The 17216-nt window shown below is 38.1% G+C and overlaps 1 protein-coding gene across 8 annotated transcripts in view; it reads left to right on the forward strand.

The window, feature by feature from the left end:
- Positions 1 to 17216, forward strand: part of ANKIB1 (ankyrin repeat and IBR domain containing 1) — a 93915-nt gene that overhangs the window by 29857 nt on the left and 46842 nt on the right. For 7 of the 8 annotated variants that reach the window (XM_030498085.2, XM_030498578.1, XM_030498404.1 and 4 more), the window contains exon 2: positions 6601 to 6865. In XM_030498085.2, coding sequence (XP_030353945.1) covers positions 6678 to 6865 — 188 coding nt within the window. In that variant the 5' untranslated portion in view covers positions 6601 to 6677. Of the gene's footprint in view, positions 1 to 5590; positions 5890 to 6600; positions 6866 to 17216 lie in introns of those variants that run through there. The other variant, XM_030498164.1, reaches the window with a different exon arrangement.

Below are 17216 nucleotides of genomic sequence, written 5' to 3' on the forward strand. Positions count from 1 at the left end.
GTTGCTGACTTCCGAAGTTTTGGCACAAACTTTAGAATATTACTGGTTTTTAAAATAAACAAAACAAACACCGAAACCAAACAAAGCAAAGCAAAGCAAGCCCCTCCACAACCACTTCTCCATAACTTGATTCTCAAGCTTTGCTAGTGCATTTGTTGCTTAAAACTTTAAAGACATCTTCCTCCAGATGCAGGTATCCAGCAAGAGCCCATTAATTAAAATTTGGCAAATCTTAAATCTTTACTGTAAACATGTAAAATTAACTTTAGCCTAACTTTTTCTGGTACATCATAATTCTAGCCATCTCTGCCAGCTGTACATAAAGTGGGTATGCACATTTGAATGTTTCTTTTTTAATTTTATTTTCTTGGTAAAGTGAGCAATTTTTGGCACTGAGGTGCTCTTTACTTTGCAGAGAGGGGAGCAGGCAAGGGCAGAAGAAGAGCACTAACCAGGGCTTTTTTCAGCTGCGTTTGGGAGAGGGCTTGATATCCTGAGAGTTCTTCAACATAACTTTTGACTTGCTTCATTTGTGTTAGTCCATCCTGGTAGTGAGGATTAAAATTCCCAACATCATGATGTGACTCTCCTCCTCAGTATACCAGGTTACTAGGCATTCTCCTAAACCACAAAGCTGTTCATGATTCTCTTCTGCAGTAAATTATGATTTATAATGTAGGACAGACTCTGTAGTAGATATTTTAGAAACTCAGCTTTTAAAAATTAGCTGTTCAATTGCAGTATCCAAAGCAAATAAAATAGTTCCCTTTAGACCTAACTGCTTGAAACAGAAGATGTTTTTAGCAAAAGCCAGGTACTTTTGAAAAACAAGTAGTTTTGATATCTTTTTTCTTTATTCTTTCAGTGAAAGCAATTCATTATCACTTGTCTTTCCAAGGATGTAGACACCATGCAATGTACACTAATTTTAGTCAATAATGTATTCCATTTTATTTTAATAATATTTTTAATTGTGAGAGACTATGCAAAGTCTTATTTCTTTGAGCTTGGCTCACTTAGCTATTCCACAATAATGTTTACATGAAAAACTGCTTTTCTTAAATAAGGAGTACACTTTCTTTTAAGCTGCAAAATGTATTTAAACCTTCTAAGGTTAAATTGTGGATATACACACAGTGTTATATTGTAAAATAATGGTTGCAGATGATGATTAGATCCATTGCTGATCTTTGCTGATTATATGGACAATAGATTTTTTGGTGCAGGAAATATATAGTATTTTCTTCTCATCGTTAAACCTGAGTATTTTTTTACTGATTTTTATAGCTTTCCTAAGCAGTACAGTGTAGTACAGTATGTCTCCCTTCCTTTTCTTCATCCTCCCAAGATATAGAACAGCTGCTGTATGATCACGTGCTAGTGCTATATTCAGTGAGAAATTCTGCTTTAGTATTAAAGCATTTCAAATGTAAATTGAGAGGTACGTCATCTCATGAAAGACTTGTGTGTTCAATATGTGCTTCCTAAATGAGCGTTAGGAGCAGGATGTTTTAAAAATACTTACCTGATCCCACTCGTACAATATTTTATCATTCATTATAAATTTCTAGGAAGCACTGTGGCAGTATTTCAAAGGAGGAACTCCTTCTAAAATTCTGTTAACACTACAATTGTCCTTCTTCTAACTCACTTTTATGATGGTGCCCAGGGAAAAAATAGTAATTGGACAGCTGGTGCAACTGCTCTCAAAATCTCATTGTTACCTTGCTCTACCCATGTCTTTCTGTACCCAACCTTTTTTCATCTTGTACTCAGTCTTCAAGCTCCTATGAGAGTAGTTGTCTCTTTGTTAAATATTTATAAAGCTATGATATCAAAGTGTTGGTTTTAGCAGTGTTGCTAATAAGCTCACAGAAGATTTACTGTTCATTGCCAAAGCAGAAAGTGTGATGTCCCTAACTGATTTTATGAGAATCTTTCCTTAGACTTTAAAAGGTAGGTTGTGTAACCAGTATTCTGTATTTTTGTTTAAGCTGGCAATAGTAGATTTACAATAGTAGAAATACAGTTTCTAATTTTGAATGAGTTAATGTTTGGAATTCTGAAATAATACGGGATATAATTAGCAAACATTGCATTTAGTTTTTGCTGTATTGTTTGGTGTAAAAGATTATATTTGTGGTTGTTATAGATGTTATGAGGTTGTGATAAAGGTTATGACATAGCCCTTCTGTTATCACAGAACTTGAAAATTTAGTGAATAGGTCTGCCTGCCAAACAAATGTCTTTGTCCCATAAAATTCTATTCAAGTCTTATTTTATTGAGATAAAACACTTGAAAATTGTCATTTTCATATTGTCATTTTTGTTCCACTATGATGTTTTTATAATACAGCACATTAAAAAAGTAGCCTAAGGATTTTAAGTGCTAGGTTTATACAAACAGCACAGCAAGACCAGTGACATTGACACTGCACACTACCCGTATGAGCCTGGGAGCTGGTGAAACTGCTTTAGCAACCCGTGTTGCTAAAGCAACCCTCAGGAGCTTTCCAGGTCCCTGAAGTTGCGGACTGGCTGGGCCTTCCAGGCCGCTTCCCTGCCACCCATTTCCTCTCTTTTAGGAAGAAATACATGTATTACATGCTCTTCACCTTCAAAAACAAGAGGTTGAAAGAGCAAACCAAGTTTCTTTTCTCTGAATCACTGCCTGGTTCCAGCATTGGCGTTGTTAGTTTCCTGTCCTCAGAGAACACGTAATGGGTTGGAAGCTCTTAATGGAAAAGAGAAAAAAAAACTAACACAAAAAGAAGGCAGACTGGGTCTCTTTCAGCCATTTTGAGATCCAGAAGTTTGTTGCATTAGCTCATATTTTGTCCTTTTTCTCCTTCAATTGAAGTAGAAGCTTTGGTGGCGGATGTAGTTGGTCTTTTAGCTGAAGAGAACTGAAGACTGCAAATGGGCAGATCTTGAATATTTTACAGCAGGGCACTCATGAGCCATGGCAGCTTGAGAGAGGCAGCAGCTTTCACATCTTGGTTTCTTCTGGGCTTCCAAACAGGCTGGGAGCCAACTGTCACAGCCAGAGTACAGAAGCAGTTTCTCCCGTCTTTCTATATTTCTGCTGGCATGTTTAATGGCTAATTCGGAAAAGAAAACTAGAGCGTGGCCCACCAACTTTCCAAGGCATAAAAGACTGATGCCTGTTGTAGTGTTAAAGGTGAAAAACCTTGTGGATACTATATGAAAGTGAAAGGCATTAGTACAGTTTGTTGTATTACGTATCTTAAGTAGGGAATTGCTTTCTGGGTTAGTTTTGACTCTGTTGCTTCTCCCCTTGCATTCTTCTGGAGGTTGGTTTCTTGCTATCACATCAAATAGAAGCTGTTTGCCTTCAACCGAGGGCTTCCATGGACTACCCCCATTCTATCATCTTTCATTTTATTTTGATAATGTGATGATTATAGTTACATTAGCTATTTGATAAATTTTCAGTATCTCTATGCTGATTCTTGGTTTTTTGGGGAGTTTCTCTTGTGTCTGTTCAAAGACACATCATTGCTCGGTTTCATAATCTTTCTTCAAATTTATCCTTTCCTTTGACTGAGAATCTTTTCATTTGGAGAGTGTCCTGTTATGCAGACAACTATCTTACTCTTTGTATTTTATTCATGTTTCTATATCATGTCTGTATAATATATAACCCTTTATTGTGCACATAGGTTGTAATCTTTTTTAATGGAAGCAGATGTCACTGTTTTGTTCAGTGACTTACAGGGTACATGATGCATATTTCTGCAGTTCCCAGATGTTATGATAATGTGTGTAATGGTTCAAGCAATGTGCCTACATCTTTTATATTATTAGTTGTTGAAGACTGTGCTACCATCTGATATATCCATATTTCATCAAAAATAACTGAAGTTTGTTCAGTGTCTAAAAGAATTAGTGACATTTACAATTTTTGCCTTTCCTGCACTGAAGTAACTGGAGGTTTTTAGTTCTGTAGAGCCACCCTACACAGACCCTCAGTTCTCCTATGCCTTGCCAGCCCCCTGCCTAAATCCATTTGTATCTCATCTGCAACATCTCAACAGTACCACCCTGCCCCAGCTTCCTCTCAGACTGCCTGGGGGCACCATCGTATCTCCTTATACTCTCTACACCCTCCCTCATGTTTGGTATTTCCATTTTGGGCAAGAGGCAGCATGTTCTGCAGCTGACGCAAGCTATCCATGGACTCCAGAATTAAGTGCATGGTAATTGGTGCTGTTACCTTCTAATTTCAAATGACGGAAAAAAGTTGGGCTTTTTTTCTTGCTATGGGCACTAGTGGGATCTTCATTATTGATTTTCATGAAGATTTTAGGAACATGATGTTTTTCAGGCCTTTGTTCTTGCCTAATTTAGTTTATAATCTCAAGAACTATTGGGGGTCAATAAGTTTTGACAGATAATATACCATAAACTATTCTCATTAACAAACTTTACTGAAAATCATTCTTTCAAGTTAGTTTTGAGATCCTGGCTGCTGAAGGTAATGTGAACTGCTGGTTGATTGAAAAGAGTGTAGAGTTTTTCTTGGGTTTGTGCAGTCTTTCATTAAAGCTTGGAACTATCCAATATTTAGAGTAATGCAGCTGTGTCTGCATCTGAAAACACATAAAGCCACAGCACTGAGAGCTGTGACAGGTAATGTGAACATGCAGTGGATTTCTTGAGAAATATTATATCTGCATGTTTGTATTTAAAATATAGAGATGACAGAGAGATATAAAATGCTGCAGAATCCTTACTGTGATTTAAGAATCTGAGCTTTGGCTTGTGTATATAACTAAACGTGTGAAGGGTGTGCATTTGCTTTTAGATGAATGCCTACTTTATTATTACTGTGAGAAACTTTGGCAGCTTAATGCAGTTGCTTATTCGGTAACTGGTCACAGGAGAACGTGGGCAACATGTTTAGCATGTTCAGTCAGTTGATTCAGCAGTGTCATTGTTAATCTTACACAATGACATCAAAAGGTAGGACACAGTAAGTCCAGAATAAGAGTTGTCTTACCAAGGTTTTGTAGGAAAATGGACGAAAATGGAGCCCATCAAGGCCCCTGCTCTCCTTTTCAGATGGCCCTGACGGCACTGGTGAGGTTAAGATGAAAGTGGTCTTTTCTCTCCCCTTCCCAAAATGACCTCTCAGAGGAATTCAAGAGAGGAGACAGTGCAAGACTTCTGCTGGTAGGATCTTGTGCAGAATGGGCAAAGCTACTGTAAGACTGGGATGCAACACTTTATATAAGTTCACGGCAATAGCTAAAAGCAGCTTGTATGAGGACTACTCTGGGAAACAAAAATATCTCATTGCAGTTCTTTCCCAGGTTTCCCCAAATCCTTTTCATGTGAATTGCATCTACATCCTGATTCCCTTGGATTTTCTGCAGCTTTAGACCCCTTGGATTCCTCTATTTCTTCTGTGTATAAGGTTGTCTGGGCACCAGTGACTGTGCTGGAAAGCCAAAGTAGAAATAGAACTTTTGAGATAGTTCCAACAAGTTGAATATAAGGCACTAGGTATGAAGCAGCTCCTGCCCTGCCTCATTATATGTGCCCAACATAATAAATCTCGATTTCCTAATCTGCTGTGCCTGGTGTATTTGGATCCCAGAGTGTGCTTTGTGGGACGAAAGGTCTGGAATGGAGCAGTCTGGGTGGGGTGACTCATGCACAAAAGAGACCTCCTAGAAGGTTCAGTATGCTGCCAGCTGCAGACTGGTGCCGAGTCCCCTGTCTGTTCCTCTGACATAAAGCAGCGTGTGCTCTTCCTGACTGCACAACCTGATAAGCCTCTGTCATCTCATCTCATGAGCGGAGATGCTATCTCTGCCTTGTCTTAATGCAACTCTATCTGCTGGTCCCTTCCATCGGGTACAGGTGAGAGACTGGGGAGTGTAGCAGCTGGGAAGTACTTTGAAATACTTGTAAGGTGCAATTGGTTTGTGTCAGTATAATGCCTGGAATTGTATGGACCCATTCACTGTTGATCTCCAAGCGTAATTTTAGGTGTTTAAAAGAGTCTGCTTAGCAGAACTGTTAAGATGGGGCCATGGTAATTCCTGTGTTCATGCGCATTCATCTTGCTGGCACAGAAGGGTGCTGGTTTCACCCACCCACACGGGCACAGGTGCTTCAAGCACATTTTTACATGATCTTCTTTAAGTAAAATTTAAACTGATGTCTGCTTTCTTGCATGCTTTTGAAGAATTTTACCTCCTTGTTTAATAATTTTGCTTTGGTTCTACTGTGTTTTGAAATCGCTTCTAATTCACTACTAATTCATGTACAATCAGTGTTCATCCCTGTCTTCTAATACAGGTGGATAATGGCCATTTTTTTCTGTGTGTTCTAAGAGTATAGGTAGTGATGATATTTGCACAGGGAGGTGGAGCAATTTATCAGGGAAATAATCTGTGAAGAATTGGGAATTTGTGTGTGTTTACTGAGAAGGACTTCAGCAATTCATGAGTAGAGATTACAGGCCCTGTGTACTTCTTCGTATGCCTGTTTTCAGTGCTGTAGCTCTGGGTGAGTTAATCTACGGAAGAGTGTTTTACAGAGTAACTGAAATATTGTTTGTCTTTTTAGGCTGTGAAGCATGTTACAGAACTGTACAAGTGGATGAAGGGGAAAGGAAAAAGTGCCATCGATAGTAGGATAGCAACATGGGAAATACAACCACCAAATTCCGCAAAGCTCTTATAAATGGAGATGAAAACTTGGCCTGCCAAATCTATGAGAGCAACCCTCAGCTAAAAGAAACTCTTGACCCAAATACTTCTTATGGAGAAACGTACCAGCACAATACTCCACTTCATTATGCTGCTAGACATGGAATGAACCGTATTCTTGGGTAAGTATCATCTGAAGTTTTGCTTGGATGGGAATAACTGACCTCAGAAATGCAGGAGTCTCAGCTAGGTTATAAATACCTTATGTGTGTGTACATATGTGTGCATATGTATGTGTGTTGCAGACACAGTATTTATAACATGTTCAAGTAGTAATAAAAATCATGCAAATTAGTCTATAATCACAGATTGGTATAACAGTTTCTAATTTGATTTTTAGTATCTTTGTTCCTTCCTTATAACATTAGTTTTGGACGGTTTTAGCTGGCTTCCTGAAGACTTCTATACCACGGTTCTTTGCAAATAGTGCCTGTTCCGCTGTTTTCGATGTGCTTTCCTGTCTTAAAATAAGCTATTTGTAAAGCCATATCTAATGGGTACCGTACTGATTGTATCTAATTCCAGATGGCACAATATATATTTCCAGTTCTTGTGTTATTCAGGCAGCTTTTATTTATTATTTTGGATAATAACAGTGAACGTTAATATCTTGATAATGAGTAAGTTTATTATTGTCACTGTCAACATGCACAGCAATCCCTAATGTTAGCTACTTCCATTCTTCTGTACTTTTGTCTGTGCTCTAAGATCAATTAAAGATTAACATCTTATCCATGTCTGGACATTGCAGGTACAAGCTGTTCTGGTCTAGTATTTCATCAAGCTAGTGCTGCGTAGACATTGCTAAACCTCTTCTTCAGTAGGTAGCGAGTTAGAGAGAATTTCATAAATATCCTCTTCCGTATGTTTGGAAACAGAACAGAAACATATACTGAACTATATTGTTAATATTCTTTTCATCTCTATGTTTATGTCTGCTGATGGACCTGTGGTATTCATAAGGTTTATTTTGTCCCATATGATGTAACTTCACTAGCTGTCTGGCCTCCCACCATAAATTTTTCCTCAGTATTTTAGATTAATCTAACAGTTTTGTATACTTTATAACCTCTCATATATCATGATTTTTGCTAAATATTTTTCTATCTGCCCCCATGTATACTATATTTCTATTTTTAATTGATTTTTTTACTTCGTTGCTGAATCTGTTTGTTTCTTAACATCCCCAAACTTTCCCCCATTCCTGGTTGTTGAATTAGAGGAAAAAATTTTAACTACACTTAATTTTAAATAGCATCCAGTTTTTAATTTACATTTTCTGTGTGGGTTTTTGTGGGTTTTTTTTTGTTTTGGTTTTTTTTTCTCTGAGATTTTCAGGTTATTTCTCTCAAGAAAATACTTCTTAAGAAAATACAGCCTCACTGCAACAAGAAGGACACATGAAATTGTTTGCACATATGCAAAGAAATTGAGTCATAATTATAGACTCTGAGCAGTCCATTAGTTAAATCGTATTGCACTGTTATTATGAGATCTCAAATAATTGCTTTGTGTTAAGAAAAAAAAAAAGGCAATTTAGAAATGACATTTTACTACTGCGTGAGACCTTTAGCATCTAAATCTCACAGGACAACTCAGTGTTATTTTGCATACATGGCAAACAAATGATCAAAGGAGTAATTCGTTTTTTCTAGTTCGAGTCCAAGGTTTGCAATACATTTTTTGCCAGTAAACATAGTGAAGGTGCTGTTATCTGCTAGAGTCTGCTTCTGAAAACCTGGACTGTTGTCACTGTTGCTAGGAGTAATTTTCTGAGGTTTTTTTTACTATTTACTTTTCTGCTGTCTTTCCAAGGGCTTTTTTTCAGAACTCTTGTCTAAGACATGCTGCAGGAAAATGTAGCCTTTTTGTCTAAACAAGGTAGTAACAGTGAATAAATATCAGACTTGCAGTATGCCTGTTGGCAAAGTTGATAGTACAAAGGGCACAGGTGATTTCCAGTTAAGCCTCTTCCTTTTGATACAGAAAGTCCTCGATATGGCAGAGATTAAATAAATTGAATATTAAAGTTAATGCTTTGATTTACTGGTGAAGTACAGTAGCTAAAAATAAATTAATTTTAGTCTGTTTTTCTTTTGAGAGAGATTTAAAATTATGAGATGTCCATAATGCTATCATATTTTATATGTATCACTTCATTAAACATTTTAAATATCTGGGAATCTGTAGCTACACTAATTTGTAGTTCAAAGTCTAGATGTTACGTACATGTATGCTGTATCATTCAACTTCTCTTTATGGGCCGATACTTGTGTTATTGTAGGTGAATATGAATTGACATGTTTTGCGATTCACTGTGTGAAGTTTTCTCAAAATAGAGTAGCACAATGCAGTTGTGAGCACACCTTTTGCATGACAGAATACATTGAGAGAGATATCCTGGGATGTTTAGAAATAACCTATCTGGCAATGCAGTTACCAAATACTGAGGCAAAGGAACATAACAGACAGATGGCTGGTGGTGACTGTCCAAAAACAGGGTGAAAGCACAGGCACCAAGTTTGCAATGAAAGAGAGTTGGGGACATCCTGGTGTAGCAGTTTCAGAAGTGAAGAAACAGGAAACTGGAGAATAGGTGAAAGTGTCATGAAGCAAAACTCCTCACCTGGACAAACTCTGTGTCATCCAGCACGAAGTCTACTGGCAGAAACTTAAGCCAACAGAACTTTCTCAACGATTTTGAACTGCACAGTTGAACACTGCAGGTGTTGAGTTATCTGTCTGCTGCACCTTTCATCCAGTATTTAGAGCCCAGGAACTGGATTTAATATATAATCGAGCAGTAAAAATTGGAAAATTTGCTGTTCATTTATTTTCTCTTCACAAGATTCAGCAAGAGAGTGTTAAAATACTAGGATTGTTTCTGTGATAATTTTTCATAAGTATCGTCGAAAGATTTGGAATATTAGAAATGTTGAAATAAGAAAAGGGAAAATAGTTAAGACAGTCCGTTAATATATAACTCCTGTTCAGTCTGCAGCCCTAAATAATGTTTACCTAACAGATCAGTTTATTTTAACAGAGCATTTAATGTTTATAAACTAAAAGTTGCTGGTCCCAGCTAATTAGCACAAACAATAATTTTTGAAGCACTTCTTCAGAACTGCTGGTTGCCAGAAGTTATTACATCGTGCTCAGCAGTTCCATGATGAAGCATTATGAACAGACCACAACCCCCATTCCCTGTCTATCACTGGTCGGTGGGGAAGGAGGTAGAAGGGTCAGGAATGCAGTTGAGACTGGGCAGAAGGGGGAGTGGAGGAGAAGTGTTTTCAGCTTTGTTTTTATTTCTCGCTATCCTACTCTATTTAATTGGCAAAAAATTAAATGCATTTCCCACGTTGAGTCTGTTTTGCCTGTGAGCAATCTCCACGAGCTGCTTTGTTGCATTTTCTCCCCGTGTCCCATTAGGAGGGGAAGTGAGAGAGTAGCTGGGTAGGCACCTGGTAGCCAGCGAAGGTCAACCCACCACAGAGATAAAGGTGGTTTGGGAAGGAATATGCTTGGGATAATAGAGCAGGGGTTAAAAGGGGCTAGTGACACGGAAATGGGTGGTTTGTTAGACTACGATGTTTCTCGGACCATGCTTGATCACCACAGTCTGCCCTTCTCATTTAACTCTCTATTTTCTCAGGTGATTGAACTCTGCTGTGTGCATATTTGTGTATGGAGGTCTCAGTACCAGCAACTGAAGTAGGCACCTCATGATAGAGTGGTCTTCTCAGCCTGGGGGTGCCAGCAGCTGGAGAGACCAAAGTGCATGCATATGTTAGTACATATATTGACGTGTAATGTCTGATGAACATCAAGCTGGCCTAGCCAGTGAGTAGGATAAGTGGCCTGGGAGCTGTGTTTCAGGTCAGCATTAGTTCTATAGGTCAGCCAGAAGGCCTGTTTGAGGCAACTGGAGATGAGAGGATACAGGGGTCAGGTACTACTAGTGTCTAAGGCCAGTTACTGGGGATCTGCAGTACACCTGTGTGCAAGGTAACTGGGAGGTCCAGTTCATCCAGCACCAGCTACAGGATAAACAGCATCCAAGGCCAGTTACTGAAGGAAAAAAACAGGAAAAACATTTCCAGTTACAGGAAAAACATTGGTTTATATGCATATTTTTCCCAGTAGCGGACCTTCATCCTGGTTGCCTAGAATGAGGCTGCCAGTGTTGCTTGTGGTCATATGAGTGCTGAGTGTTTCTGTCCATATACATCTGTGTGGACCACCATCTATATATGTATTGCATATGTACGTTTGCATGTGCGTCTGTTGGGAATGCAGCCCAGCCTCTCTACTGGCTGGACCTGGGGACATGGAGCTGCAGCAGCCTTGCCTCCCCCTAACAGTCTGGGGCCTTTTACTAAAAATAAAAAGGTATGAAAAGAAAATGTATGCCTTGAAATCTCTCCAGAAAACATGAGAAGGTTACTTTTCATTTTGGAAGCAAAGAACTAAACATTTCAAGTTTTCTTTATTGGACTATATTGTAAATACTGCAGGAACAATTTGAGTGTGATTTAGTCAGTGATTTTCTGCTCTGCTGCAGTCTCTAGGCATCTGCTGGTGGTGCTTAAATTCAGCACTAATGTTAAGAGAAGTTTGCCTTGGTTGTTAACAGCTCTAGTTCAGAAATGTCATCTCTCTGTCACAGATCTGTATTGATGTGGCTGTTCAGACTGTTCACTGCAAGCTAATAAATAGATGGTCTCTAATGGGTGATAGGTGAGGCTTCTGGAAGTAAGAGAAAAAAGTTACATAGCATTCAAACATTAAAAAATAATAAAAGATATGTAGCACTCAGATGGATTTTGATAGCTTTGTACAACATACACATTGGTCTTATTCCACTATAAACATTTATCATGAGTCCCTGTGAATGAAGGTCTTGACAGAAGGTTCCTATTCAAGAGGATAGTTTAAATTTCATTGATGAAATTGATGTAAAATATTACAGAGAAAGAGCACACAGGAAACCTGTTTTCTTTAGAAAAAGCAGTTTTCAGATGATCAAGCAGCTCTGATGCCCTCAGGCTTTTTTTTTTTGCCTAAGGTACATCTGAGCCCATCATCTGACTGCTCAGTTTGAAAGGATTGCTATCAGTGTGGAAAGTTACTATGGTTGGGCTGTTGGTGAACCACTCATGAAATACAAGAGAATAGGCTTTTCCAGAGGGTGGCTGAGGTGGTGTGGGTGGAAATCACGAGTACACTACTTGTGGCTGAAAGGAAAAAAAAAATCTTAGTGTCATTTCGCAATATCTTTGTGGCATGACTTTCAGTGTTGTAGCCTTGCTGGGAAGCTTTCTGGATCAGTGATAGGTTTTCCTCGTTGTGTGCTTCACACTCCTACGTCTGAGCACTTTGTGAATATTTAAGCCAGAAGTGGATTGTTTTTAGCAGTTGCTGCTGGTCCTGGGCTGAAGAGAGGGAGGGAGGAGATGATAGGAACATGGGGCTGTGGGGAGACAGGATGGGGTTTTGAAGCTAATAGGGAAAACAAAGGTTTCTAGTTATAGAAGATTCTGGAAATTGAGGTGAATACTGAAACTGAAAAGAAAAAAGGAAAAAAAGAAATCCCACTCTTTTTAATATTCTTGGTGGATGCCAATCAGTAATAGTAGTACACGAACTCTGGCATTGAAGGTATAGCTCAGCTAGCCAGAGAGAAACAGTGGTAAATGTGTCAGGGATCTGGCTGTAGGAAGTGTTTCTTGTGTCGTTGCTATAACTTTGCAAGTTTTTTTCACTGCAGTAGAATGATAGAAGATTAAAGTAGTGGTGGTTTCCTCCAGGCTGAAATTTCCTGATATGTTAAATAAATATGCAGCTCTTGGAATTTCAGGTTGATGTAGGCTGCAGTCTTGTCTTGTCTTACCTCATCTTGTCTTGTGTTACCTAGTTTTATGGCTGTTTAAGAGGTTTCAGTAAGGACTTGTCTAAGCAATTGTAATGCAATCAAAGAAAGTGTATTGAGATTACCAATATGTTATATACAATGAATTTGACAGAAAATTTGTTGACATCACAGGAAACATTGCATTGGTCACAACACATTCAGGACTGTCTCTTCTCATGTCAGATTTGGTTGATTTTTATTCCTTTTGCAGTCATGTTGAAAATTAGTTTTGGATGTATTGGAGGGTGATGTGTGCAAACTGTTTTTCGGAACATGACTTCTCTCAAGTTGAGAGGATATTAAGGGATTTTTGTGCTGCAAAAATGTATGTCAAGGAGAAGTATTAGAGAAAAACCTGGTAACATCTTTGCAAATCATGTGATTGTAGAGAGAGGTGCTGTAGCTGATTCTTTTCTGGTAAGGTTGAAGCTGCTCTGAATTTCAGATTTTATTTCTTTTCTGGAGATGCAAATAAGAAGGAGGCTACTTCAGGCTACTTCATTCTCCACTGTTTTGACTGAGACACAAGTTCTGTAGATGTTTAGACTTCAAGAATCAAATTAACCTAAATAATTCATGCTGAAATCTTCAGAAAGGTATTATAAAATACATTTTTTACAAATCTCTGAAAATCTGTTCAGTGCTTTGCCAGTAAGTGTGATGTTGCCTTGTAAGTTACTCTTCTGGTATAAATGTGAGCAAAAGAAAAATAATGAGGTTAATAGCAGCTGTTTGTCTGATAAGGGCAAATGGGGAAAACATGAACTTACTAACCAGCACAACAGGGTCCCAGTGTAGGAAAATTTGTATTGAATATATGGATGTTTTCAGTAGGTTGTTCAGAAATCCTGGAAGAGTCTTTTCCTTTTTGTTCTCTCTCTTTTTTTCATTCTTCATGATGGCTCTTTGAATGATTACATTTGCTTGGTGTTTTCCAGGCAATTTTACAGCTCATTTAGGAACAAAATTATGGAGGTATAATAGTTGCATATGCTTCTTTCCTAAAAGTAGTTTTTACAAGTTTTGACTTCTTAGTATGGAAGTTATCCACCTATTTTCCCTTTCCTTCACGCAATGAAAAAATTCTGTCCTGCTTTAATAACTTAAAATACTGCAGTACATTATAATAGTTCATCTGAATAATTTATTAGAATGTTATTGTCTAGATTATTTGCGTTTGAACAACAAAAAGCAAGCTTCCTTTTAATTATCAGTGATTACACAGATAAATTGAATACTTAGAATATAATTTTCTTTAAGATTAATTTTATTCATAAAAGTAAGTATGTCTGCATTGGAATTATTCATGCTAGAATCCCTTTATAGTCAGTGTAGATGTGGGGAATAAATCTAGTCAGAATAATTGGTGAAGGTGACAGCACAATTCATTTTATTGCGAAGTTGACCATAAAATATTTTTAAATTAGTCGTGTGCTGGAAGGGCCTGTTTCTTCCTATTGATTATAAAGGAAATCTAAAAGAACTGAATCAGCCATAGTTGTCTGCATTGTAGATCTCCAGTGCTGATAGAATGAATCTCAGCCTAGAATATGCTAAATCTTGTAAAACCAAACTCTAAGCACCTGCAAAGCTGTAAATTGAACACTTTCACAGTTGTACGGTGTCAGACATGAACGCTACTTGTGGGAGATATTGCTTGTGATATAATGTTAAATGGTTTTGCTTTCGTGGTCTGTGATGAATGATCAGTGCAGTGTTTGGATCTGAATTGTGTTTATCTGAATGTTTTGTTGTTGTTCCACTCAGCTGCTGAAAAAGTACCTGGGTTTTGGTTCTGCAAGACCCTTTCCAGATTAGTTATGAATTAGACCAAGATTAGCTTGGTCACCTACTAAATGCTTTGGAGTATGAAATATCAAAGGGAGGGTTTGATGTGATGTCGGAGAATAATATATGAAGAACATGATCTGGCCAAGCTTTGTGGGAGTCTTTTGTAGAGAAGCAAGAGGACCAAGTGAACCGAAATGCCTATGACTTAAGTAGCAGAGCATGCGACTGGATGGTAGAAAATAGTCACTTATAAGCTCATTTTCATGATACTCAGTCTCCAGAACAGGATGGAGAAGTAATAAAATTAGGAAGCCTTTAAAATGGAGCAAATTCTTACTGTGACTGAACCCTCAATGGAGAAAACTGCCAAAGACAGAAAACAGTGGGGACGCTTAGAGGAGCAGCTGTAGACCTGAGGTAGCAGTAGTATTTGCTAGCTTTCTTAAAGGCTGTCACCCAGTTGGGCACCATTTTCTAAAGTACAGCTAAGGGAGGTTGGAAAACTCAAACCCTTAGCTGACTTTAACACCCTTGGGTTTTTCTCCTGAAGCTCAAAATCTAATTTAAAAGCAGGCTTCACTGACTATATGTGTGGCCTCCCAAGGTGGCTTCCCTGGTGCTCCTCACAACTTCCTCAGAAAGTACAAGACAGTGGGTAGGCTTTATCTTAATAGTAGTCTGGCCTACAAGCAGAGCTCAAATGCCAGTCAGCTTTGTTTTCAGCTCTTAAATCTGACCTTTTTCTAGCCGATTTCAGAATATTTTAGCTTTAATAAGTTGAATCCGTGCCTGCAGAGTTCATTGGTCACAACACAGCCTTGCTCTCCAGGTACAAATGCTGCTGTTGCATGTGTTGAGTTACTGCTGCTTCTTGCTATTAGGTTTTTCTGCACCCTTAGAAAAGCAGGAACCTTAGGTTGCAGTGCTCTTCCCTGCATATGTTTAGACACTGTTTAAACACTCTTACTAAAATGATCATCTATTCCTCATGTTGTTCTTATCTTTCTTTCCTTGGAAATCAGATACTGCAGAGTAAGATAGCTTCATTAGTGGCTGGTGAGGTTAGATATATTCATGCAGTACACTATCAAAGATTTTTTATTCTGTGTTGTCCTCCTGAGTAGAACCCTTGTGAACATTTTACTACAAGCAAAGTAATATTATACTTGGGTTTTAGAGCAGTACAGCTTTGGTCCTTGCCAGCCAGGGTGACTGAGTCTTTATTTCAGCTAATTCTGTTGCCAGGTAGAGTCTGTGACTCTGTCAAGTTGATTGGTAACTGCTGAATCACTGTGTCAAATGGCTTGGCTTCACCCTGGGGTTACAGGCACACGTGGTTTCCTTACCAGAGAAGTCTGTTGGCTCAGTAGTTATCGGAATAATGACTGAGAGACTTGCTGTTTCTAGTTACAAGAAGTAAATTTATCAGAAATAACTGATTAACTTTTATAGCTAAATGCAATATCCAGCTAAAATATCCAGTCATATTGTATATAATCTCAGTTTTTCTTTTGGCCAAAATACAGACTGTGGATTATTTGACTTACTAAATTTGTAATTTTTTTTTTTTTTCAATTCAAATGTAATAAAATTACTTCATTGAGACATTTAAGGAAAATAAAAAATAGTGTCATTAAAGATTAAGTGACATAAAGATTGAAGGGATTTTTTCTGGAGGGAGAGCTAGAGGAAGATGAGACAATCTCTGTAATACATTCATAGTTTTTAAGAAATAGACGAGAAATGATGCAAGGCCTGTTAGTATTTCCTGTGTAATTTCATCATTATTGCTGATATATAAATAATATCAACACTAGATGTCATACACTGCTAGGTGATTTACAAGCTGATACATTGATAGTGGTCCATGCTCAGAAAGAGAAAGCTCTGTGCTTAAACAGTGAAGATGAACCCATTTGTTTGTAGCTTCATGCTTATTATTTCATCTGACAGCTGTCTGAAACCAATCTGAAAATAATTGTTTTACAGTTACCTGAGAATTCAATGTAGATAGTGTTCCTGGAAAAAAACTGCGTTCAAAGGAGGGATTTGGAAATAAGCCTGGAAGGATGACACCTAAATTCGAGAATTTGTGCTAGCTGTAAAGAAATGTACAGAGGAAAGGGCCAATGACAGAGATGAAAATCACATAGATTTTGCATCACAGAAGACATTTAGTCACAAAAGCTGCTGGTAAGCAGTCAGATCCAGTGGAAGCCGCTTCCAATTTGGCACTCAGCTCTTTTTCTTTTGAAATCTCACTCAGAATATTGAAATAAGCCAGAAGTGGCTTGGGATCATGGAAACAGTATTCCTGACTCTCCAAGGAAAGGCCAAGCTCAAGTCAGTCATAAATAAGTACAGTGGCTTTCTGGTTAAGGATAACTTCAGAATGTTGTTGATACCTTTTTGCATCAGGAATGGTTTAATTCTGTGTTTCAGTGCTGCTGTTCCTCCTAGCAGGCATAGGAACTATATATAAAGCATGATTTTTTTGGCCCCGAGTATAACAAATGTAAGCATTAACCAAGTTTTAAGGTCCTCAGTTTTAGTGTGCACTATCTTTGGATCAGCGCTCCACAATTCAGTTGTATCCCTTTGCCACTCCTGCACATTGTCCTTGGTTTTTTGTGTTGTAGGAAGCCAAAGATTACAATCTACCAGTAGAAGGTCATACTTAATCATACTGACTGACACAAAACCAATAAACCAAAGAAACTTTTCAACCTGTTTGCATCTTTATAATAAAGAGAACAGCAAGTTCTTTA

This window comes from Strigops habroptila, chromosome 1 (genome assembly GCF_004027225.2).
Source record: "Strigops habroptila isolate Jane chromosome 1, bStrHab1.2.pri, whole genome shotgun sequence".
NCBI lineage: Eukaryota > Metazoa > Chordata > Aves > Psittaciformes > Psittacidae > Strigops > Strigops habroptila.